The 26,494-nt window shown below is 38.4% G+C and overlaps 1 protein-coding gene and 1 pseudogene across 3 annotated transcripts in view; both read left to right on the top strand.

Moving 5' to 3' along the window:
• The window catches only part of LOC127455598 (phosphatidylcholine:ceramide cholinephosphotransferase 1-like), a 38,507-nt gene extending 30,627 nt beyond the window's left edge, over positions 1 to 7,880 (top strand). For all 3 annotated transcript variants that reach the window (XM_051723630.1, XM_051723631.1, XM_051723633.1), the window contains 4 exons: positions 809 to 926; positions 2,007 to 2,160; positions 4,177 to 4,343; positions 5,514 to 7,880. In XM_051723630.1, the coding sequence (XP_051579590.1) occupies positions 809 to 926; positions 2,007 to 2,160; positions 4,177 to 4,343; positions 5,514 to 5,693 (619 nt within the window). In that variant the 3' untranslated portion in view covers positions 5,694 to 7,880. The remainder of the gene's footprint in view (positions 1 to 808; positions 927 to 2,006; positions 2,161 to 4,176; positions 4,344 to 5,513) is intronic.
• Positions 7,881 to 19,182: 11,302 nt separating this feature from the next.
• Positions 19,183 to 26,322, top strand: LOC127454963 (potassium channel subfamily K member 18-like; annotated as a pseudogene).
• The last annotated feature ends 172 nt before the right edge of the window (positions 26,323 to 26,494 follow it).

The raw sequence follows: 26,494 nt of genomic DNA, 5'->3' as shown, positions 1-26,494 counted from the left end.
TAGTTGTTTACCAGGAATTCGCTTTTGTTTTGTTTTTTTAATGAAGTTGAAACAGCTCAAACCGGTTAGCTGCAACAGAAGCATGTACCACCAATTAACAACCACTGGGCTCAAGTTAGGTCTGTCTTAAAAATGTATAAGTTATCATAAATAATCAATTCCCCTGTAGAAACAATGAATGGGATGTGTGTTTCCAGAAATTTCAGCTTGGCAGTTTAAAATTAAACCTTGTTTTAAAAAAAAGATTTTTTTTACCCAATTTGGAATGCCCAATTCCCAGTGCGCTTTTTTAAGTCCTCGTGGTCGCGTAGTGATTCGCCTCAGTCCGGGTGGCGGAGGATGAATCCCAGTTGCCTCCGCGTCTGAAACCATCAACCCGTACATCTTATCACGTGGCTTCTTGAGTGCATTGCCACGGAGACATAGCGCATGTGGAGGCTTCACGCCATCCACTGCGGCATCCCGCCCAACTCACCACGCGCCCCACCGAGAACGAACCACATTATAGCGACCATGAGGAGGTTACCCCATGTGACTCTACCCTCCCTAGCAACCGGGCCAATTTGGTTGCTTAGGAGGCCTGGCTGGAGTCACTCAGCATGCCCTGGGATTCGCGAACTCCAGCGTCTTTTACCACTGAGCTACTCAGGCCCCCTAAAATTAAACCTTGTTTAATTTATTTAATGATCTCATCTCCTAGAAAACTGTATCACAACTTAAACTACTTTCCAGATTACCAAACAGTCCAGATTGCTTTTATCAGCAATCTGTTTTTCTGGCTCTGACCCTCATCTCTCTCTGTTTGCAGGTCCATAATTGGCCGGCGGTTCTTTTTCATCGTTGGCACTCTGTACCTATACAGATGTGTGACCATGTATGTTACGACGTTACCTGTGCCAGGCATGCATTTCAAGTGCTCTCCTAAGGTGACTATTGTGGGATAACAACACTCGTAGCTCATGATCTCTGTTGTTAAAACAAAATGTCTCAAATTAGACTTATTCAGGGTGACAGAATTTGTAAACCAGGACCAAGAGTAGGGTTGGGTAAAAATATAGATTTTGCTATGCATCACTATCTTCATGTGAAAAATATCAATGTCGATTATTAAATCCCAAGATTGATCTTTTACTCTGTGCACAACTCTCTTATGAGACCAAATTTCCCACTTTGCGACTGAAATGTCTGTGATTAGCCACTGGTTGGTAAATGTTCAGATTTCACTCACCAGTGATTGAGTAGTATTGGTGAAGAAGTTTAGCAGCGATATCTTTCACAGCATGTTGAGAGTAAAAGTTTGGTTTTACTCATTCTGTGTAATGTGTCCAAAGACAAGATCCATGCAATCCATTTATCATTGAATAATGTCTCTTTTAATATCCTTTTTTGTTCATTACAGTCTGTTGTTAAAAAAAAAAAAACATTTAATTTTAATCATGAATTGCACGGATGAGGTTAAAAAACCCATTTGAGTCCTCTCTCATTAATATGCGCTCATTTACAGGTACTCTTTATTTTATTTTTTTTAAACAATAACGTATTTTAGCATGTGTTCTAAAAAATAATGTAAATACCTGAAAAAAGTATAAATTATGCAAAAAATATATGCAATATCATGTTTATTTGTTTTAAATGTTGGTCTCTTCCTTGCACAAAGCTTTCATAGTTTTATATATTGGAATAAAATAGGGGTCCTATGGACTACTTCTATGGTGATCTTTTGCCTTTTTGGAGCCCTTGGTCTTTTTTCATTGTGTGGAAAAAGAGCATCATGAACATTCTTCAAAATTTCTCTTTTTGTGTTCCACAGAAGATTTTTTGTAAAGGAAGGTTTGGAAAAATTAAGAGTAAATGATGACAGAATTTTTATTTTTGGATGAACTATTCCTGTGAGTTAAAATGTTTGAATGAAAAAAAAAATGGAGTAGAGAAAATATAGCACTGATTGTTTACCTATCTATTCATGTAAGTAAATGCTTATACTTTTGTGTTTGTCTGTGTTCCAGCTTTTTGGTGACTGGGAGGCCCAGTCGCGGCGGGTAATGAAAATGATGGCAGGTGGTGGCTTGTCAATCACCGGCTCCCACTCTTTGTGTGGAGATTACCTATACAGTGGACACACAGTAATGCTGACCCTAACATATCTATTTATTAAAGAGTGTGAGTAAACATACGCATATTCATAAACACAAACATGTGCCTGCTGTTGATGTACATATCAAAACATACTTTAGGACAGGGCTATTGAAATCCAGTCTAAAATTCCAACCCCCTTACACAACTGCCTGTAATTTTCAATCTACACAACTACCTTGATTAGCTTTTTCAGGTGCATTTGATTAGGCTTGGAGCTAAACTGTGGATGGAGACTCTATAGGACTGGATTTGAATAGCCCTGCTTTCAGATGCTACAGTTGAAGTCAGATGTTTACATACACTTAGGTTGAAGTCATTATAAAAAAAAAATTTTAAACTCCACAGATGTAATATTAGCAAACTATAGTTTTGGCAAGTGATTTAGGACATCTACTTTGTGCATGACATGAGTAATTTTTCCAACAATTGTTTACAGACAGATTCTTTCACTTTTAATTGACTATATCACAATTCCAGTGGGTCAGAAGTTTACATACACTTAAGTTAACTGTGCCTTTTTAGCAGCTTGGAAAATTCCAGAAAATGATGTCAAGCCTTTAGACAATTAGCCAATTAGCTTCTGATAGGAGGTGTACTGAATTGGAGGTGTACCTATGGATTTATTTTAAGGCCTACGTTCAAACTCAGTGCCTCTTTGCTTGACATTATGGGAAAATCAAAAGAAATCAGCGAAGACCTCAGAAACAAAATTGTGGACCTCCACAGGTCTGGTTCATCCTTGGGAGCAATTTCCAAATGCCTGAAGGTACCATGTTCATCTATACAAAAAATAATATGCAAGTATAAACACCATAGGACCACGCAGCCATCATACTGCTCAGGAAGGAGATGCATTCTGTCTCTTAGAGATGAATGTAGTTTGGTGCGAAAAGTGCAAATCAATCCCCAGAACAACAGCAAAGGACCTTGTGAAGATGCTGGAGGAAACAGATAGACAAGTATCTATATCCACAGTCCTATATCGACATAACCTGAAAGGCTGCTCGGCCAGGAAAAAGCCAGTGCTCCAAAACCGCTATAAAAAAGCCAGACTACAGTTTGCAAGTGCACATGGGGACAAAGATCTTACTTTTTGGAGAAATTTCTTCTGGTCTGATGAAACGAAAATTTAACTTTTTGACAATAATGACCATCATTATGTTTGGAGGAAAAAGGGTGAGGCTTGCAAGCCGAAGAACACCATCCCAACCGTGAAGCATGGGGGTGGCAGCATCATGTTGTGGGGGTGCTTTGCTGCAGGTGGGACTGGTGCACTTCACAAATAGATGGCATCATGAGGAAGGAAAATGATGTGGATATATTGAAGTTCAGCCATGAAGTTAAAGCTTGGTCACAAATGGGTCTTCCAAATGGACAATGACCCCAAGCATACCCCCAAATTTGTGGCAAAATGGCTTAAGGACATCAAAGTCAAGGTATTGGAGTGGCCATCACAAAGCCCTGACCTCAATCTGATAGAAACTTTGTGAGCAGAACTGAAAAAGCATGTGCGAACAAGAAGGCCTACAAACCTGCCTCATTTACACCAGTTCTGTCTGGAGGAATGGGCCAAAATTCCAGCAACTTATTGTAAGAAGCTTATGGAAGGCTACCCAAAATGTTTGACCCAAGTTAAACAATTTATAGGCAATGCTACCAAATACTAACAAATTGTATGTAAACTGGGAACTATGACCCACTGGGAATGTTATGAAAAAAATAAAAGCTGAAATAAATAATTTTCTCTACTATTATTCTGATATTTCACATTCTTAAAATAAAGTAGTGATCCTAACTGATCTAAGAGAGGGAATGTTTTCTATGATTAAATGTCAGGAACTGGGAAAAACTGAGTTTAAATGTATTTGGCTAAGGTATATGTAAACTTCTGACTTCAACTGTAGTTTTAGGCTCTTAATGTAATATGCTGGGAGACACATTTATCAGCTGTGCCATCTTGTGTACCTAAAAGCCAGTTTGTCTGTCTCCACTTTAAAACCATAATACAGCATTAATGTTTTCTTTGTATTGTGGTAACAGATTCTCCACGGAGGTTCTGGTGTTATCACTGGTTCTGCTGGTTCTTGAGTGCAGTTGGTATCTTATGCATATTGTTGGCTCATGACCACTACACCATTGATGTTGTGGTGGCCTACTTCATAACTACACGCCTCTTCTGGTGGTACCATACAATGGCCAATCAGCAGGTGAATTTGGAATTTGAGACTGGGTGACCTAGTGTGCAAACCTTTCTTAACGAAAGTGTTGTTGTTTTTTCAAATAATGTTTCAGTTTATATTTTGTTTTCAAGATTTATATTAATATAGAGCAGTGGTTCCCAACCCTATTCCTGGAGGCCCCCAAACATTGCACATTTTGTATATACCCCTTATCTGACACATCCAAATGAGGTTGTGGAGTCTCTTCTAACGAGCTAATGATTGAATCAGGTGTGTTTGATTAGGGAGATATCCAAAATCTGTAGTGTTGGAGGGCTTTCAGGAACAGGGTTTGGAACCACTGATATAGAGAGTTACACCACCCTTGCAACTCTCCAACAAGAATAAAAACATGTCAAACGCATATTTGTACCCAATCCATCACCCCCCAACCCACCCCATATAGGATGAAATATACAGTTTACAGCCACTGGAATATAATTAAGTAAAACAAATAAATACAATAATCCTAGACAAATGTAAAACAATATATATATATATATTTAGTTTACATTTTTTTTTAAAATTTACTTATTTACATTATTTGAGACATGACAACTCAAACAATCTGTGAACACTCAACTCTAAATTTAAGGGGTTCTAATGAATATGACAAGTTGGAAAGTTTGGTCTTGGTGGGCTAGATCTGCTTACGCTGCTGCTGCTACAGCAGAGCAAGTTAGAAGATTTACTACTGCCAGGAATACACTGGCATGCTGTGTTGAGCATGTAAGACAGGCAGCTGCTGCACAAGTACACATACAAACAATCCCCTCGAAGCGGATCTAGACAGGTGATGCTGGGGTGGAGGAGGGTTTCTGCGTGCTGCAGTGAAAACCACTTACCTGCAAACAACTGAGGCATTTTAATGTTAGAAAAAGAGAGAGTATGCAGATTGATTGGCTAACAGATGACATGTAAAAGGACCTATCAACTTGTGCCCTATAGAGTTTCATGACTGAACTTAATGACTGATTTATTTTTCGTAATAATTTCTTACACCTGAATTTTTCTGTTGCTAAAAAAAGAAATGGGGTCACTATAAACTTTTATATAAAGGTGGTGTTTACATACTGTGCATTTAAAGCAAATTAGATTTCAGCATGTATCCACACTATTGTCTTCTCTTCTAACTTATTCTCATTTGCTGCTCTATAGGCTTTAAAGGAGAATTCCGCTAGCAACCTGTTATCTCATGTCTGGTGGTTTGGGCTATTCCGGTACTTCGAGAGTAACGTCCGGGGCATTGTGCCTCGAAACTTCCAGCTGCCATTCTTGTGGCAAACATTGACGACTATCCGGGTTAAGTACAGCAAGCTGGACTGCCATGAGTCGTGACTCGTGGCTCCTGATTGGCTGGAGCTCTGTGAGACTCTTAAGAGAGAAACTACTCATCCCTTCAACCTCTGCCAAATTTCGTTGAGCACTGTGATGCATATACACCTTTTATTTAGTAATATTCTAAGCATTTTAATGGCCTAGCGGGTCTGTATATGTAGAATGGAGCATCTAACAACTGGATTTGATTTGCTGCTCTGTTATAGTTGTTAAATAATGCTGGCAAGATGAACTATGTAATCAGGCCATCATCTTACCGAGAACTAAGCCTTCCTGCTGTATTCTCAATGGACAAGGTCCAGCAAAATATGTTACTTAAGGTTTATTTACCTGCCAAAACTGTATTGAATAACCTGAAATACTTATAGAACAAGATTTTCTTTTTAAGAAGCAATTTTTTGTAAGGATTTTTCTAAATATTTCACAGGTTTACTAAAAACATGACGTCCAAATAGAATATCTTTTTTTAGATTTGTACCTTCCTGAAAGCTGGGGCACATATACCGTAGCTTCAGAGTTTTATAGTGCCTTTATTCCATACAGTCATACACACACACACACACATATCAACATACAAACACTTGTAATATACTCGTATACACACATTAATACATCCACATTTTTTCAGTATCATCCATTGGTCTAGGAAAGAGAGTTATCAGAATAGAGTAATAAAGAATTAGAGAAGAGACAAAGAGAATGGCAGAGAGTGTTAGGAACAGTGTGTTTACATCAGGATATAGTGGTGGTTTGACAAAACACTTCACAAAATTTGAATGGCATGACTAACCTGAATTAAATGTCCCAAGTTTTAACCATGGGCTGATTCTTGGACATTGATGAAGTTGATGATTGTTAATAAAGAATCACAGCTAACAATAATAAATCTTTGTTTTGGAAACCACCCTAATATTAAGGAAATGCAGGTTGTGCCCCTCGACTGAATGTTTACAATATTACCTCCCTGTTATGTTTACATGCATTGGCAATCTCCATTGATAAAGACTAGTAAGTGATTAGTTTGGTAAGACACAAGTTATTAGAAGGGTTATTCATGTTCATATTAAGTGTGTCTGCCCAAAATGTGCTTCCGGAACTAAACCAGAAACTGATGGTACTTCTAGGCATTTTTGACAGGTAGACTGAATGATATTTAAGACAGTTATGGAACGACTATTGAGTCACTGAAGTGTTATTGTGATTGTACACAGTTCATCTTAATGGAAAATCAGAAGCACTTTAAAATGATGCCCAGCCAAACAATTATTTAACACTGCACAGCGATGAACTGCAGAATAAAAACATTATTTTTCTTTCCAAAGATATATATATATACACACACACCGATCAGCATTTACTCAAAATGGTGCCAAAAACATCCAGTGAGTGGCAGTTCTGTGGACGGAAATGCCTTGTTGATGAGAGAGGTCAACAGAGAATGGCCAGACTGGTTAGAACTGACAAATTCTACAGTAACTCAGATAACTGCTCTGTACTATTGTGGTGAGAAGAATATCACCTCAGAATGCTATTCTGAGAGGCGGGTTGGCGATGTTTTGGCGGCATGAGGAGAACCTACACAATATTAGGCAGGTGGTTTTTATGTTGTGGCTGATTGGTGTAAATATTAGTAACTGACCTCGTAGTTGAGATTTATTCACCCCTTAATGTTATATACTAATGGCGTTTTTTATGCCATCTTTACGAAACTGACAACATTCAGCCTGGCATGTATGTAGGCATGCTTAGGTGAAAAAATTCACATACTGTTTAGTGTGGCTATGGATGGCTGTGGTATGCCACAGTTTTGTTTTGTTTGTTTTTTTGGCCTTGGAAAGCAATGGTGGGTTAGAAAAGATTTTAAAAAATACTTAATTGGAAAATAAAGATTGTTCAGATGTTAATTAATCTTTTGATTATGTTGCCAAATGTTATAAGAAGTAAACAGAGTGTTGGCTTGTTTTGTCTTTGATATGACAGTAAATATATGCATGTTTTTTTCTTTTAATCGTCAATCATCAATCTAGCATTGTCAATTTACTTGTCAATTTGTTTATATATATATATATATATGTGTGTGTGCGTGCGTGCGTGCATGTGTGTAAACCAGGTTATTTTTGTGCTAAACAATCTCTTAATATTAGAAACGGAGTGGGACAGATATTGAATAAAACTTTTAAAATTCTGTTTTATTGTGTAATACAATTGTCTTTTTAGCAGGTTCATAAGCCCTTATTTCATTGCTGTCCTGCTGAGCTATGGCCAAAATGAAGCATCACTTATATTGACAGTATATTGAAGCTCCTTCACGCAGACGTTGAGCTCTTGACTCTATGGTGCAACCCCCTTTTTTCTGCAAATTAGATAGGATACATGGGTAATATGAACTAATTTTATTCTTGTGTGTTATGGGTTGTGAAGACATTTAGGCAGATGTTGCAATTCAGTGTTCAATCACCAGAGGTCAGCAATATATTTGTGTGTGTGTGTGTGTGTGTGTGTGTGTATATATATACAGTACTGTGCAAAAGTTTAAGGCACATCAAATGTTTCACAAAAACATTTGTCTTAAGATGGTTATTTATATCTTCAGCTTTAGTGTGTCAATAGAAAATCTAAACTGTAGACTTCCAAACATTCCTTTTGCAAAAAGAATAGAATAGAATAGAAGAACAGGGAGCCCTGCAACATATTGCATGGCTCCCACAGCCCCCCACTGAACATTGAGTCAGTCTGAGATTACATGAAGAGACAGAAGCAATTTATACAGCATAGATAGATAGAAGAATTGTAGCAAATTCTCCAAGAATGGTCATTAAGACACTAACAGCTTACAGACGGTAGGCAATTAAGGTCACAGTCATAAAAACTTAGGACACTAAAGAGACCTTTCTACTGACTCTGAAAAACACCAAAAGAAAGATGACCATGGTCCCTGCTCATCTGTGTGAACGTGCCTTAGGCATGCTGCATGGAGGCATGAGTACTGCAGATGTGGACGGCAATAAATTGCAATGTCCGTACTGTGAGATGCCTAAGACAGTGCTACAGGGAGACAGAAAGGACAGCTGATTGTCCTCACAGTGGCAGACCACGTGCAACAACACCTGCACAGGTTTGGTACATCTGAATATCACACCTGCGGCACAGGTACAGGATGGCAACAACAACTGCCCGAGTTACACCAGGAAATTTATCTCAGTGATTTGGACCGTGGGATGATTGTTGGTGCCAGATGGGCTGGTTTGAGTATTTCTGTAATTGCTGATCTCCTGGGATTTTCACGCACAACAGTCTCTAGAATTTACTCAGAATGGTGCCAAAAAACATCCAGTGTGAGCGGAAGTTCTGTGGAATATTCTGCTATTCTGAGATGCAGGTTTGTGCTGTATTGGCGGCACGAGGAGGACCTACACAATATTAAGCTGGTGTTTTTATTTTATTTTATTTATTTATTTATTTTTTTTTTTATATCCCCTTTTCTCCCCAATTTTGGATTGCCCAGTTTCCACTACTTTGTAGGTCCTTGTGGTGGCGCGGTTACTCACCTCAATCCGGGTGGTGGAGGGCAAGTCTCAGTTGCCTCCACTTCTGAGACAGTCAATCCGTGTATCTTATCATGTGGCTCGTTGTGCATGACACTGTGGATACTCCGCTTGTGGAGGCTCATGCTACTCTCCGCGATCCACGCACAACTTACCATGCGCCCCATTGAGAGCAAGAACCACTTAATCATGACCATGAGGAGGTTATCCCATGTGACTCTACCCTCCCTAGCAACCGGGCCAATTTGGTTGCTTAGGAGACCTGGCTGGAATCACTTAGCACAACCTGGGGACTCGATTTGGAAGGCACGCCGGGAGAAGAAATTCAGCGTCAACTGTCCAACATCTCGGTGATGCTGACGAAGGTTGTTGCTGACTTGGAGGATCCCGCTGTAATACGTCGATCGATTACGGCGATGGAAACAAAATTCTCTGAGTTGGTCACAAGAGTGGCAGATGTTAATCGATTATCTGGAGTCATCGGAAAGGGAATTATTCGATAATCAGAAACAGACTTGGAACACATTTTGGAAAAACCGGAATATCTTGAAAATATGAGCCGAAGGAACATTATACGGATTGTTGGAATTCCTGAGCATGAAGAGGGCAGAGATATGGTGAAAATCCTGGACGAGCTCTTCCCGAGTCTGCTCGACATAACAGGCCATAAACTGGAAATCAAGTGAGCTCACAGAGTCCCGGCTCGTGGATCTGTTGAGGGAAACAGGCCCCAATCAATCCTGGCCAAATTCGATAAAGATCTCACGTTACGCCAGGTGAGGAGCAAAGGAAAGCTTTCTTGGAAGATTCACAATATTTTCTTGTTCCTGGACATTGCGAATTCGACCAGAGAAACGCAATCGGTTCAAGGAATGTAAGAAACTTTTACATCAACGGAAGATCGCTTTTGCATTGATGTTTCTGGCCAAACTGAGAATAGAAACAAAGGATGGTCGCAAAGTATTTACATTTCCAAAACAGGCACTCTCCTTCATAAATACATTGGAGTGAGTAAGCCATTTGATTAGTGGTTTGACTCGCTGAACATACACTCAATTGTCTGAGGAAGCTGGGCGCCATTTTTTGTTTCTTTTTGCGTTGGCTCCGCCTAGTGGCTGGAGTTTGTTTTGTGGAATGACACTACCTACAAGAAACTTTTGCATTGACAGAAGATCGTTTTTACACTGAAATTCCCGGCCAGATTGAGAATGGACACTATGGATGACCGCAAAATATCTACATACTCACATAAATGATGTCTTTTATAAAGTTGACGGACTGAGTAAGTCATGGTGTATTTTTTTTTTTTAATGCAGCCTCCGAGTGAATTTGACTCCCTCAATACACACTTGATCATCCGAGAATCCGGGATGCCTGTTTTGTTTCTTTTTGTGCTGGTTCCTCCTAGCGGCTGGAGCTTGTTTTGTGGAATAACACTGCTTCGGGACAGTTGTGGATGAATCGGTTCGCTCTTTGTGCTTATGCCTCCTGTGGGCTGGAGTTTGTTTTGAGGAATATTTTTAAGGGACATTAGAATGATTTCATCATCTGCTGAACTCATAAACAGCCGGCTCACTGAACAATTGTCTGTCTGTCCGAGGAAACTGAATGGCTTTATATCAGCTGGAATTTGTTTTGTGGAGGAACACACCTTCGAGACAGTTCTGTGAATGAATCTACATGTTCTTTGTGTTTATTCTGCCTGTTGGCTGGGCTCTGTTCTACAAAGTATTTTCTGTTATATAATTTTGCCTCACAAAATTTGTGCAGAAGCACCGGACTTAAACAATCCGATGGCAAAGTTGTTGCAGAGATTCTCGTATGCTGACATGGACCTTTTGAGTTTAGAGGGATTGTCGCCAGTTGGCGCTTTCGTGCGCGGGGTTAATGTGCACATTTTTCTTTTTTTCTGTTTGTTTTGTTTGGGGGGAAGTTTGGGGTTTGATTGTTTCACGAATGTGGTCTGTATAATTTTGTTTTTGACACACAATTTATTTTTTCTACTATATCAAAATGTCAGATGTTAATATGAGTGTACTATCTCTCTCCACATGGAATGTAAATGGGATGGGGCACCCCATAAAAAGAAGGAAGGTTATTACTTTTCTTAAACATAAGAAATATGATATAGAGTTTCTTGAAGAAACACATCTCTCCCCACAGGAAGCTTAAAAATTTGGGAAGATATGGGGTGGACATGTTTTCTTTAGTGCTGGCTCAATAAGAGCAAGGGAGTCATTATATTGATTAATAAACATCTACAATTCAAATGTCTCAAACAGATTAAAGATAAATTAGGAAGAGTCATTATTGTTTTAGGAGAAATTCAGGGGCAAAGTCTTATTTTGGCTCAGGGGCTTCAGCTTGAGCACGTAAGTGTCTTTTAATGTCTCCAGAGCTCGAGGATTTTGAATTCTTTGACATCTTGTCTTCATAGAACAGTTATGGAACAGGGTGTATCGAATCTCACCGGGTTATAACACAAAAAGTATTAAAAATTAGCAAAGCGTGCAGAGCTTGCTGTTTACACATCCCACCCTCACAGAGCGCAGTTTTTCCAAAAAAAAATGTATTTACTTGTTTATTCAACTGATGTTTATAAGCAATATCACACTCGCAATCATGCTATATGGCCCTAAATCAGCACTGCTGTGATTACCTATGTGCCTGCGGCCGAACAGCAGTGCTGATGTAGGGCCATATTGCACTCTTGCTCGTGTGACAATGCTTTAAGCTAGACTATGTAACTTTTGGCCCTCTAGTGATTAAAAAATAAAACTGCATGTGTCTTGCAGAATAAATTTTTTTTGGTAATGAGGTAAGTTGTGCTTCGGCTCTGCTCCTCTGCGCGGATTAATGTGGTTGGAGACACCGGTGTACATCGGATACATGACATCAGAGCGAATGGACAAATTAATAATGAAAGAAAGGAAAAGATGGATATCTGAAAACATGTCATCTGAGCAGGTAAGTGTCATATCTTATGCTGTCATTTTGATTTATTGGAAACATTGATATTTTGAAATAAATGACTTTACAAAAGTTAGGCAACATTCATTAACATTAGACACAACGATTGCTTGTCTGAAAAGGTCAAACATTGTATTGCAGATATTCTGGCCAAATAGACCACGGTAGTAACTAATTTATAGATTGTAATTGTTAACAACCAGTGGTCAACATAATTTCAAGACTCACATGTCCTTGGCAAGCCTAGGACTAAAGGATATATTTATATAAATTATTGCAGTTATAAAGAAAAATACACACGTGTGCTAGCAAGTGAAATGTTCTGCACTGATTACAGTATAATTATTGTATTTCACTACACACACAGACGTGTGTGTGTGTGTGTGTGATTACACAACTATACATAAACAGTATCAATAAAATATCTTACCTGTTGAGTAAGAAAAAAGCCATCTCTGGGTCACTTTTGAAACCTTTCAGATCTCGGAGTTGTTGCCACCTCTGAAAAAACAAGCCAATGTTGATTCAGATTTTATTACAGACTCTATTGCTTTCCCTTTTTGCTTTTAGACTCTGCTCTATTCGTGGTTTCTTTGTTTTTACAACCGGTTCGTTGTGACAACAAACTTTCATGTTCACGCTACTCCCACACCATACACGCGCAACAGTAGCCAGAGCTTATTTTCTCTGTGTACGGATATGACGTCAACATGCACGGGCGAATGACGTATGTATGCAATTTCCCACGAAATCCATTCTGACACCTCTAAAATATAAATCATTTTTATAGGTTTATCAAAGTATTTCTACGAACTAGACTTACAAGGCTTTTTGAAAATGCAGCCCAGGTCGCTTGTTTCTCTTGCGAGATCTGTCAACATTTCAACTGGTGTATCACACACCCTTAGCACAGAGTACTGTTATTTAAAAAAAAAAAAAAAACTTTAACCGTTCCAACTGAAAAGGAGGCTCCGGAACTGGACTGAAAAAATACTCTTTCTGCTCAGAATGAACCAAAATGAAAAAAGATAATAATATATATATATATATATATATATATATATATATATATATATATATATATATATATATATATATATATATTCCTAATAGTTTTCAAGTTTCCATTTAATAGAGATATAAATGGAGACAAATTCAGATGCAAATTCATGTAGTTTATTCTGTCTTCCTCTTTAAAGTATGTTGTTGCATTATAACTTGTTAGACACAAGACAACATCACACCTTTATAGGTAAACATGACAAAATTACAATTCTTTTTTTTATTCCCAATACACTCTAGCTCAATGCAAAATAACATGATTTTTTTTTTATTATTTATACAGGTGCATCTCAATAAATTAGAATGTCGTGGAAAAGTTCATTTATTTCAGTAATTCAACTCAAATTGTGAAACTCATGTATTAAATAAATTCAATGCACACAGACTGAAGTAGTTTAAGTCTTTGGTTCTTTTAATTGTGATGATTTTGGCTCACATTTAACAAAACCCCACCAATTCACTATCTCAAAAAATTAGAATATGGTGACATGCCAATCAGCTAATCAACTCAAAACACCTGCAAAAGTTTCCTGAGCCTTCAAAATGGTCTCTCAGTTTGGTTCACTAGGCTACACAATCATGGGGAAGACTGCTGATCTGACAGTTGTCCAGAAGACAATCATTGACACCCTTCACAAGGGTGGAAGGAAAAAGTGTGGAAAAAAAAGATGCACAACCAACCGAGGGAACCGCAGCCTTATGATTGTCAAGCAAAATTGATTCAAGAATTTGGGTGAACTTCACAAGGAATGGACTGAGGCAATCAAGAGCCACCACACACAGACATGTCAAGGAATTTGGCTACAGTTGTCGTATTCCTCTTGTTAAGCCACTCCTGAACCACAGACAACGTCAGAGGTGTCTTACCTGAGCTAAGGAGAAGAAGAACTGGACTGTTGCCCAGTGGTCCAAAGTCCTCTTTTCAGATGAGAGCAAGTTTTGTATTTCATTTGGAAACCAAGGTCCTAGAGTCTGGAGGAAGGGTGGAGAAGCTCATAGCCCAAGTTGTTTGAAGTCCAGTGTTAAGTTTCCACAGTCTGTGATGATTTGTGGTGCAATGTCATCTGCTCGTGTTGGTCCATTGTGTTTTTTGAAAACCAAAGTCACTGCACCCGTTTACCAAGAAATTTTGGAGCACTTCATGCTTCCTTCTGCTGACCAGCTTTTTAAAGATGCTGATTTCATTTTCCAGCAGGATTTGGCACCTGCCCACACTGCCAAAAGCACCAAAAGTTGGTTAAATGACCATGGTGTTGGTGTGCTTGACTGGCCAGCAAACTCACCAGACCTGAACCCCATAGAGAATCTATGGGGTACTGTCAAGAGGAAAATGAGAAACAAGAGATCAAAAAATGCAGATGAGCTGAAGGCCACTGTCAAAGAAACCTGGGCTTCCATACCACCTCAGCAGTGCCACAAATTGATCACCTCCATGCCACGCCGAATTGAGGCAGTAATTAAAGCAAAAGGAGCCCCTACCAAGTATTGAGTACATATACAGTAAATGAACATACTTTCCAGAAGGCCAACAATTCACTAAAAATGTTTTTTTTTATTGGTCTTATGATGTATTCTAATTTTTTGAGATAGTGAATTGGTGGTTTTTGTTAAATGTGAGCCAAAATCATCACAATTAAAAGAACCAAAGACTTAAACTACTTCAGTCTGTGTGCATTGAATTTATTTAATACACGAGTTTCACAATTTGAGTTGAATTACTGAAATAAATGAACTTTTCCACGACATTCTAATTTATTGAGATGCACCTGTATATAGATAGATAGATAGATAGATAGATATTTAACATAAGTAAAATCAACAGTAGATGTACAGACTGCTATGGTGTACACATGAATAAAATACTGATTTAATGTGCAATGCCTTGCTGTTCCACTAATATAGATCTTCATGATCTGATTTAGAATAAGGACTGACAGAATCTGCAGACTGTTTTCACATTTTCTGCACGTGCACAGAAAAATATAATGGGATACAAGAAAGAATTTTAACCTCAAGCAATTATACACATCACCTTTACTTAACAAACACACAAAGGCAAGAGAATGTGTCAAACTTTTTGCACGACAGGTTTTCCAATCTCTTTTGCAAACGTTTCTTGTGGGCCAGCTCAGATGTTCCTTAACCACTGTACCTACCTTCCCCAGTGTGTAAATAATGGACAACAATAAACGCAAGTATCAGGTATTAGTCCCATATAAACAGAGACTGTGGATACCACTGCTTAAAAGGTTAACTTGTGAGTTACAAGACAAGACCAACACTGACATCATAGTTTTCCCACAATAGCCATGAAGAAGCTCCATCTATCCAATAGCTGATCTGGAATTTGTGGGTGGCAAGGCCATAACTCTTAACATCATGGCTTTCTGCATAGACATTTACTCATCTAGAACATTAGCCAGACAATGGAGTTGTCTTAGTGTCTGACTCTTTTGCAAGGAAAGCTTTCCCAAGCAAGGGCTGGATCACACACATAAATAGATTTAGCGCAGTTTTCTTTATATGGGTTTTATGCTCCTCTGCTGTACAGTAGCTTCTGTTTTATAACAGTTTGGTGTGAAGTTAAAGTGAGAGCAGGTGTGACCAAATACTAGATATTATGATATTTACTGTTTTTGGCTATCGTCTTACAGTACGTGTAGTCTATGAATAATTTTTTCCCCCTCCAGAGATTTCAAGCTGATAAGCTATAAGTGAAATTGGGCCAGAGTGCCACCAAGTTTTCTGAGAACACTTCAACATTCGGTTTGAGTCCTATTGTAATTTGCATAGGCACGTAAAAGACAGTTTATTTGATATTGTATTATTTTTTTGGCCTGGCAGTATAAATAATACAGGCATGTGAAGATACTTGGTAAAATGCCACACTACGCCGGTGGGAAACATGAACGGAATGGCTGCAAAGGTAGCATAGAAGCTGCATTTGAACTGGAATTTAGGTGTATTTACACAGACTACAAGCAGGCACTAATGCATTTACACAACAATTACAATTGCATAAATAATGTTATGAGATTCATGTTTTAAATATAAAATTATGAATATAGAGATATGAATATATGTAATTAAATTATGAAATATATGCTCTATCATGACAACAAAAAAGTTTAAGGCTGCTATGATGCAGCATTTCATGTATACTTTGGCTGTGTAAAGACTCCTCTAGATTGTAAAGATGTCAGGCTGACACACACACACAAAAAACGGGGTATGCATTCCGAAGGGGCCGTTCACACCGAACTCATTTTTTCATCCGTCTGCACCGCAAATTTTAGACAGACACAGTGTCAAGTTAACAACTTCACCCTCAAGACACCTTAACTGTGCTGCGTGTAGCTTTTTAGCAGCCCTGAATGCATGCCTCAAGATGCTTTTTTAAACGTTCTTCTTAAAGGAATACTCCGCTTTCAATACAAGTTAAGCTCAATTGATAGCATTTGTGGCATAATGTTGATTAACATAAAAAAAATTTCAACTTGTCCATCCTTTTCTTTTTCTTTTTTTTTAAATCCCCTTTTCTCCCAATTTGGAATGCCCAATTCCCACTACTTAGTAGGTCCTCGTGGTGGCGCGGTTACTCACCTCAATCTGGGTGGCGGAGGACAAGTCTCAGTTGCCTCCGCTTCTGAGACGTCAATCCGTGCATCTTATCACGTGGCTCATTGTGCATGACACCGCAAAGACTCCCAGCATGTGGAGGCTCATGCTATTCTCCGCGATCCACACACAACTTACCACACACTCCATTGAGAGCAAGAACCACTAATCATGACCACGACGAGGTTACCCCATGTGACTCTACCCTCCCTAGCAACAAGGCCAATTTGGTTGCTTAGGAGACCTGGCTGGAGTCACTCAGCATGCCCTGGATTCGAACTCGCGACTCCAGGGGTGGTAGTCAGCGTCAATACTCGCTGAGCTATCCAGGCCCCCCGTCCGTCCTTTTCTTTTTTAAAAAAGCAAAAATTGAGGTTACACCATGTCCTAACCAGACGCAATGCGACGCTGCGACACGCGATAAAAGGTATCTTTTCCATGTTAATCCAATTTTGTCCTAACCAGCCACGACACACGACAAGCAACAGCGACAGGGCTTTCTATTTTTGGAATGGTTTCTATTTCTGCGATGTCGTGCTGGCCAGCACAGTCACCAAATGGGTCTAAAATTGTTCTTATTACAGTATATTAAAGTCAGCATCTCACTAGCTGGTGTTTCGGTTCATTCCAACTTCCCTGTTATGTGGAGAACAGCAAAATAACAACAGGAGTACCGCGTGAACACAAAAATCGTAACAGACTGATTAAGGATGCGATTCATAAAGGAACTTTGCCCTGTGTATGTGTGTGATTGTGTATTTATTCCCTCAGGGTTTGCCGTAGAAAGCGAATGCCCAAGACGGAGCTTCAGTGTGTAAATGAGTTGCGTACAATAAACAGACTGTTTCGTCTGTGAATCCTCTGTTTTCTGCATTTTATTGTCAATTATCCTAATTTAAGTGTATTAATATCGCGGTGTCGCATCGTGTGTGGACAGACCGTCTGCGTGTCGATCGAATCTTATAGCGTCACGTCTGATTAGGACGAGGTGTTGTGAGGCACTTACAATGGAAGTGAATGGGGCCAACTTTTGGAGGGTTTAAAGTAAGAAATGTGAAGCTTAGAATTTTATCACCGCACTTACATTAATTCAAGTGTTATGTATTATTTGAGCTGCAAAGTCGTTCAATAATAGTGTTCAAAACAGTGTTACTATGAATGCAAACTTTAATACAGTGAAAAATACACTCTATTAGCATTACATAAATATATATAAATAAATACAAATTTCCAACATTCTTTTGAATGTCCATGTACAAAAATAAAATATTTGATGCCATGAGTGTACCTTCATTTACTATTACTATTATTTTGAATGTCCATGGAAAATGAAGCAATGTGATAACAATTTTACCTGGTCGCAAAAAGTAGTCCATTAATTTACCTGATGAACTTTCACCTTTTGCTGAACCGTTAATGCTTCGCAGAGCTAATGTGTGCTTCTAAATCACTTGCACCTTTATTAGCAACTGACACATAAATCCCAGCTTTACATGTCATACATTCTGCTTTCCACGGATCTCGACCTGTTACGAAAGCATGGGAATTTTGCGCAAATCTTCAGTAAATTTGCACTTTCGTTTAGGCGTTGTTTCTCCGTGCGTTCACAGAGAGATTGACAGGCAGGAATTTGGCCAATAGTTGCTGCAAGCCTCTTATAATCGACCAATTGGTGTGCGAGAAGGCGGGACTTACAAAGAGGGGTTAAAGCAATGCAAATATGCGCGCATACACAATTAAGTATTAGACCAGACGCACATCATAACGCAACTAAAGCCGAATCCCGGACATTTTCGCAAATTTAGCGTCCGAAAAAGAGGACGTATGGTCACCCTAGTCATAGACGTCTGTCTAGCGCGTATTTACATAGAAAACCAATCAAATAAATAAAAAACAGTGCGGACGGATAAAAAAAAAAAAAAAAAAAAAAACGCTTTCGGTGTGTACAGACCCTAACGCATCATTGCAAATGCCCACTGGGGCTCAGAGGCAGCTCTGGCGAATTCAGGCTTCTACAAATTCACACCTCTCACTCTCAAAGCAACACCACTGTCTGTTTGAGATCTACTGCTTGTTGCTTCTCTATTGTCAAGTCTTTTATCGCAGTTGTGTTGAAATATTAGGCTACACGAGTTTACCGAGACATGTTTGCAGGCACACACTGAGGTCATCTTTTAAGGGTCATTTAAGATTTCTCGGTGCAGCAGGGTGGCAGTCCATACGGCTTCTAATCTCACTGCCATGAGAAGAATTATTCATCTCTTCATCCATTCCCGTGTCTCACACTGAGATAGATGTCCGTGACTGTTGAAGAGGGACGAAAGGCAACCCCTAAAGGGAGATGCTCGAGATGGATGTGGCGTTTGTTTCCTCATGTTTGCCTAATTTTCTCACTCATTGTTTACACAATGTTGGGAGCGCTTATGTTTCAACAGATTGAGAAAAAGAAGAATCCTTTCAACGAGTCGATGGAATTCCGTGCGGCTGTGCGCGAAGTGGTGAAGACAGTGCAGAATAGCACTGGTAAAAGAGCTTTGGCTTTTTTTTTTTTTTTTTCTCTCTCTCTCTCCCTTAATATTTTTTAATTGTGAATTCATCTTTTTGAACAGGATTTTAAAGATTTCGGTTTTGGGGGTGTTTAAAAAAAAAGTGCAAACTATACGAAAATATGTGGAAAGAAACTAACGGGAATTTTATTCAGCACTTTCAGAGAATATTTCCCTACCTTTAAAACATGTCATGTGATCAAGCTTACGTGGTAAGTTCTTCATTTCTGTCTTTTAATTTAGGGCCATCGATGCAGAAAGACTTTTTGAATAAAATAGAAACGATTTTGAAAACATTCAATACTAAAAAAAGAACATAACCAGATTTGGACCTTCTATGGATCACTTTTCTTCTGCTGTACCGTGTTCACTACAGTGGGTATGTAATACTAATTATATATTATTACTATTCATTTTCTAGAAACAAAACTTTCAGAAGTTTGACAAGGTTTTCTTGTGTTTAAACATAAACCTATGTTTAAAGTCTATGTATAGTTCATTTAATGTACAGTAAGCCTACCACTGAGTTTGTTATTCACATGAGAAGTTCTGACCTTTGGTCATAATCTGTTCTCAGCACACATACAACAGCACTATTGTCCACAGTTACCTGTCAAACTATAAAAAGACAGAAACAGGTGTCACCATTAGAGAAGATAAAGGTGTTCTTTTGTGAACAGAAGTGAGTTATACACAGATTAACAACAGAACATGGAAAAGGTTGTAATTGTTTAATTTAATAAAGCTGGAATGGATGGAAAAGCATCCATTTTGATTCATTCTTTCATATTTATTAACGTTATTAACCTAATATAATGAATGTAGTTTTCTTTAGTTATTCACTTGAGAAATTCATGTACATCAATTCTTAAATTAATTTAAGATACATTTTCATAGCACACAATACACAGTGGGGGACTTCGGCCTATTTAAAGGGGTAAAGTTGAAAAAAAAATCAACACCTATATTGGTTACAACAACTGTTAAAGGAATAGTTCGCCCAAAAATCTCACCCTCATGCCATCCCAACTATATTTGACTTTCTTTCTTCTCCTGAATACAAACAAAGATTTTTAAAATGCGCAAACTTAACAAAGTCATTTTTTACTATAAATTCTCCTCCCTGCTCAGTAGGTGGCGATATGCACAAAGAATGCAAATCGCCAAAAATGAAAAAGAATGTGAAAGTGAAAGTGGAGATTTATAGTAAAAAAGGACTTAAATATTGATCTGGGATGGCATGAGGGTGAGTAAATGATGAGATAATTTTAATTTTTGGTCAACTATCCCTTTAAGTTTATGCATAAGGGTGTGGATAAAGGATAAGGTTCAATATGAGAATGTGTGTTCACCCCTTATTCCTTTCATTAAAGTTTAATTCTCTACCCATTAAAAAATGGCATTAATTGGACAACACCCCTTCATGATGAAGGCTCAAAGAACAAAAATACATCTATTTCAGTATGTGGTGTTCATAAAATGGGCAAGGCCTGCATGGGATTAACAGTGTGTTCACAATCAAGTGATTATTTATGGCCCTCTTTCTCTCTTGCCCAATTTCCGGTCTCTCTATGCTTTCCTCTTAAAAGGCGATAAAATTATAATAGTTCACTGTTAAAAAGGCAAAAACTCACAGATATAAAAAAGTAACACAACTGTCTTGTTAGTTATTGTGTTAAAATTACTGGACCATATCAATCGTAATAGTTAAATATCAAATAGCTGAGATTCTGTGTCACCAGACATGAGGCACAGGTGAAAAAATCTTGTGACCATAGCTGAGAAAGCACCAATCAGACATGGTGAACTTCACTTTTCAATTAATTTTCAGCAAGATACAGACATTGTGCCAGCAATGAGGAGGCAGAGCTGCTTCCGGCATTACACACCAACTGAGTTACACACTAAACTAGACCAGCGAACCCATTTCCATTTAGACCATGAAGTCATAAACTTTTAATGGCAGGAAGCCACATCTGCATTAAAAGGACTTTATAGAGGCGTGTACTGATGAGATCAATCCATTTCCAGTCTGTTCACAACATTAAAGCCTGTGAAGTAAATGTGTAGTATGCCTGGTTTGAGGAAGGTTATTAAGAATTCTGTGTACATCCAATATTGCAATATTGCTTATCACAGCTGTCATATCAGAATATATACTTTACATTAAACCAGAATCAGCAGATCTTTTATCCAAATTCAATGAAACATTTTACTGTTTTACATTCTCTGTGGAAGATGTGGGAAAATATGTTCATCTTTCATCTTACAGAAAATCTCAAAGAGAAAAAAGCATGATGCTGTAAATAAGTTTAGCCGATTGCAAAAGTGTGACACTCAGTAGTCCATTTGAAATTCACTGTGGATGTCCATTATGTTACAAAGGAAGGATGTAGGTTGGTCTCTCAGCAGCTTATAACTTAATGGTTTTTGTTCTTAAGTGTCAGCTGAATAAAAGAGGTATAAAGGAGGCTAATAAGTTCGTATGAACTCTTTCCCTCTGTATCTCCCTTTATTCATTAACAACTCTGACACCTAAGTTCTGATGTTTTAAGAAACCACTGGGAGGCGCCATGTTGATTCTAATTCCTGCTGGACTGTTTTCTGGTTCTGGTCTCTATAAAAATCAATGTAAAAACTACTAAAACGAGAGATTCAGACAGAGAAATACAACCATTACAAGTGTTAGTTGGAGTAAAAATGAGTTCAGGCTCAACTTGTACAGTTGTTGGCTGTCATAACAACTCCAAGTAGTTAATGATTTCAATGTAACTAACCTCCGGTCATCACTTCACTTCATCTATACCTTAAACTCCTTAAACTTTGAAGGGAGAGGCACTGTCAAAAGATGGTTATTGTGACTCTGTAAAGTATCAGCACTATGGAGCCACAAGTTTTTTTATTTGGCCATTTTTTACAAATTTAATACACTAAACATCACATTATCTGAACATACACTGATTCGAGTGAAAACACTGGAGACCGGAAAATGGACACATCAGGCTTCCATTATGAATCCTGGAATACTTCTGTGTTCCAGAAAAAGATGGATGGTTGTGTCAGCATATTAAACTGGGATAAGAAGAGTAGGATATTAGCATAGTATATTGGTATACTAGTTACACACTTCTGCAAGTACCATTATTTTTTTCCAGATTTAATTTACTGTCTTATATAATGAATATGAATATATGAGTATTAGCCCTCTTATTTGGCCATCACAAAATTGTATTTAAGAGGACAAACAATCTAATTATTTCTGACCTCCTTCTATGGAATTGCTTCTTTTCTTATGCTTTACAAAGAGCCTTCAGAAATGACCTCTTTGTTTCACCGGTTACAATTCTCTAAGTCTTCCAACTTTTCCCAAATGCGTTCCAAGTCCACCTTGGTCGCTAGCAGATTAGCAGCTAATTCCCTCTCCGATGACTCCAGATAATCGATCCATTTCTCAACATCCACAACTATTGTAACCAACTCGGAGAATTTAGTCTCCATGGAAGTGATCGATTGACGTATTACAGCAAGATCCTCCAAGTCAGCAACGACCTTCACCAGCATCACCGACATGCTCGACAGTTGATGCTGAATCTCTTTCACCGCACCATCACAAAACCGTGTCCCCAGTCCATGGCCCTGTCAGGGGTGTCAGCTTGAGCATGTAAGTGTCTTTTAATGTCTCCAGAGCCTGAGGATTTTGAATTCTTTGACATATTGTCTTCATAGAACAGTTATGGAACAGGGTGTATAATATTTCACCGGTTTATGACACAAAACGTATTAAAAACAGCTGTGCACAGAGCTCGCCATTCACGTCTGACCCTCGCATGGTGCCACGCGATTCCAGAAATGACCTCTTTATTCTGGTGAATTGTAAATAATTCCTTTGGACTGAAAAGTAAAAGTCCTTTTTAAGGCAATGGCTGCATCTGAAAACTGGAAAATGCTGCCTTCGGAGGCTGTATACAGAAGTAGGATGAAAATAAGGTGCATTTCAAGCTGTTCTGAGACTAGTTTCCATTCATTAAAAAACGCTGTCGATTAAGCCATTAACTGATAAGGCAGCAAGTCACCTGCCTTAGTTTTCAGATGCAGCCAAGTTAGTTGACTTAGGCAGCCATCTTGGGAACGCTCCCGGGCAGCAATTTATATGGATACAAGCTGCATGAAAGTATCTCCTTGAATGGGTAAAGACCGAAATCTGTAAAACAGTTGGTCAAGATTACAATCAAAGGACATATTTCAAATCAGCAGTAAAACTTGACAACAGTGCTATTATAAATTGTGCATCTTTACATCAGATCACGCATAAAAATGATATTTTCCCAGCAGGTTCAGCTAGTGCGCATGAGCGATTAGACGATGTCTGTATTTGAAAGGTTATTGGCTCTTTTACCTGTAAGGCGGGACTTCTGTTTCTACATCTGCCATATTGGCTGTTCCACTTTCTTCCATTAATTTAAAAAGTGCTCCGTCTCTGGCTAAATAGTCTCTGATTACGTGTTATACACATTAGAGGTCGACTGATAATGGAGTTTGCCAATAACTAAAGTGTTGGAAAAGTCAGATAACCGATTAATTGGCCGCTAGTTTTTAGATTCGATTCATAAAATGTTACAACATTTTCTTAGTCAGTGCAGATGTAGAGGCCAGAGTAAAAAATTCATAAAATCCCAGATGAAGTTTATTTTTATACCAAAATCCCAATAATAATCAGAAAAAAAAGAAGATTGGGTGCATAATGTGGGACTTTTAACACTAAAAAAGCCTAAACTCAATGGGCACTCTTATTTTGAAATAACGGAGACTATGCTCAGAGTTACAATGTTCTATTTTTAATATTTACCAAATTAAGATTTTTATAGCCTATATATTATAATTATTATTCAAAATATATATACAATATACAATTTTTTTCTTTGCATGCCCTTGCTTCAATTTAAAAAAAACGTAATTATCAGAGGAACATGAGGAATAAAAAACTGCTGGCAACTATCGGCATAGATTTTTGCAGATAACCGATAGTTCTAAAAAGAAACTATCGGCACAGATTAATCTGTTAAACCAATATATCGGTCTGCCTCTAATAAACATATTAGTGAAATAGTAAACACACTTGCCTGGTGTGATCAAATGCATTCCGCATGCAATAAACATTCTCAAGAACTGCCAAGTACTTTAAATTACTTATAAGCTCTTTGAAGTATAAGTTTCTGATTTGGACAAGATTGCCATTTTGTAGCATATGTCCAGTGTTGTCTTACTGATGCACTGAGAAAAATCTGGGTTCCAGTGAGGCACTTAATGGAACAATCGGTAAATGTTAAAATACTCACTGTTTCAAACGTATAGCCACAAGACGTAAACAAAATGCATGTTAACATGATTTTAGTGTGATAAAATCGCTTACTAACATTTTCTCTAACCTTTTCTACAACTTCGTTGCCATGATGACGTAACGGTGTAAACCCTAAAACCCTTAAGTGGTTGTAAAAACTTTACAGCTCAGTAATACACAAGTTTTAACAGAGGAATTCATGTAAGGGCTTTTATAAAATTATATGCTTCACATTTCTGCCTTTAAACCCTCCAAAAATTGGCTCCATTCACTTCCATTGTAAGTGCCTTACTGTAACCTGGATTTTTGCTTTTTTTGCTTTTAACAAAGAGGAAGGATGATTGTTTGTGGTAATCTACAATATATTATGCCATAAATGCTGTTGATTGAACTTAACTTGTATTAAACTTGAAATATTCCTTTAAACTTTGACGGGTGAGTGTTCTAATGCTTTCTTTACAATGTGATTTTATGATCAAGACGATTTTGAGGATTGTTAACACTGCTCTTTCCATTTCCTTATAAAACAGGTTATGGTCAAATGTACCCGGTGACCACTGAGGGGAAGGTGGCTTGTATCTTGTATGCAATGGTGGGCATCCCATTAATGTTGCTGGTCATCTCCGATGTAGGCGATATGTTAGCTGTTCTCCTGTCTAAAGCATGTGCTCGTCTGAGCTTGTTCTTTAAGCAACTGGTGCTTAATTGCTCGAGGAGACTTCAAAGGTATGGCAAGGCATTACGTCCCCACCAAATGCAAGCTGCTTCTGCTGATGGTATCTATACTTTCAGCCAGGATGTGGTGGTGCAAGTGTCACTGGACATTCAGCAAGTGATAAGAACCCAGTCTTCCTTCAGACGCAAGTCCTTACAGCTTCGTAATAACAAAGAGACCTTTGACCAGATTATTGTTAAAGAGGACTTCAAACTTCTAAGTGAACTTTTCAAGAGTTCTCTGACAAAATCCAGCTCCTGTCCAGAGCTTGACCGTGTACCTCAACAGACTGGCAAGTTATTCATCGGCACTGGACAGGAGATGGACCAATTTATGGTCCCCCTGCTGGTAATTCTACTGGTAGTATTTGGGTACATGGTAATCTGCAGTCAAATTCTGAGACAGTGGGAGAAAGAGATGAAACACTTTGATGCCTTTTATTTTACCTTCATCACCTCGACCACCATTGGCTTTGGTGACATTGTGCCTAAGCACCCTATGTACTTCATGGTAACCTTTTTGTTCATTATCATTGGCATGGCCATTTTGAGTATTCAAACTCGGCCAATCAAAAATTGTTAGCTGTTATAGGAGGTGCATAAATTGTCTTAGCATGGGAAAGGTAATGCACAAAGACCTAGAGAGTAAGTGATGGCAGAAGAAGCTTTTGCGGTTTGGGCTTTGCTAATGGAACATTAAGCTCTTGGAACAAGTTGGTAGTTGAAGGGCGATGGCCCACAATCCTGCAGAAGTACACACCTGTGGTACACATATATCGGAGAAATAGGCTCATAATTAGGTATGCATAACTTTTTGAGCCAAATGCAAAGATGAGACCTGCCTCTGTGCTTTGTGACTTTCACTTCAGTGCCTGTATCATTAGGAAAAGTGCATGAGACCATTACGTTCATTTAGCAAGTCACTTAGCAAGTCAGTTTATTCATGACAGTTATTCATGTTTATGCAAGGTTATTGCCTACAAGGTAAATTGTGTATTCCAATTTTCA

Source organism: Myxocyprinus asiaticus, chromosome 17 (genome assembly GCF_019703515.2).
Source record: "Myxocyprinus asiaticus isolate MX2 ecotype Aquarium Trade chromosome 17, UBuf_Myxa_2, whole genome shotgun sequence".
NCBI lineage: Eukaryota > Metazoa > Chordata > Actinopteri > Cypriniformes > Catostomidae > Myxocyprinus > Myxocyprinus asiaticus.
This window is presented reverse-complemented; position numbering and strand designations above follow the sequence as displayed.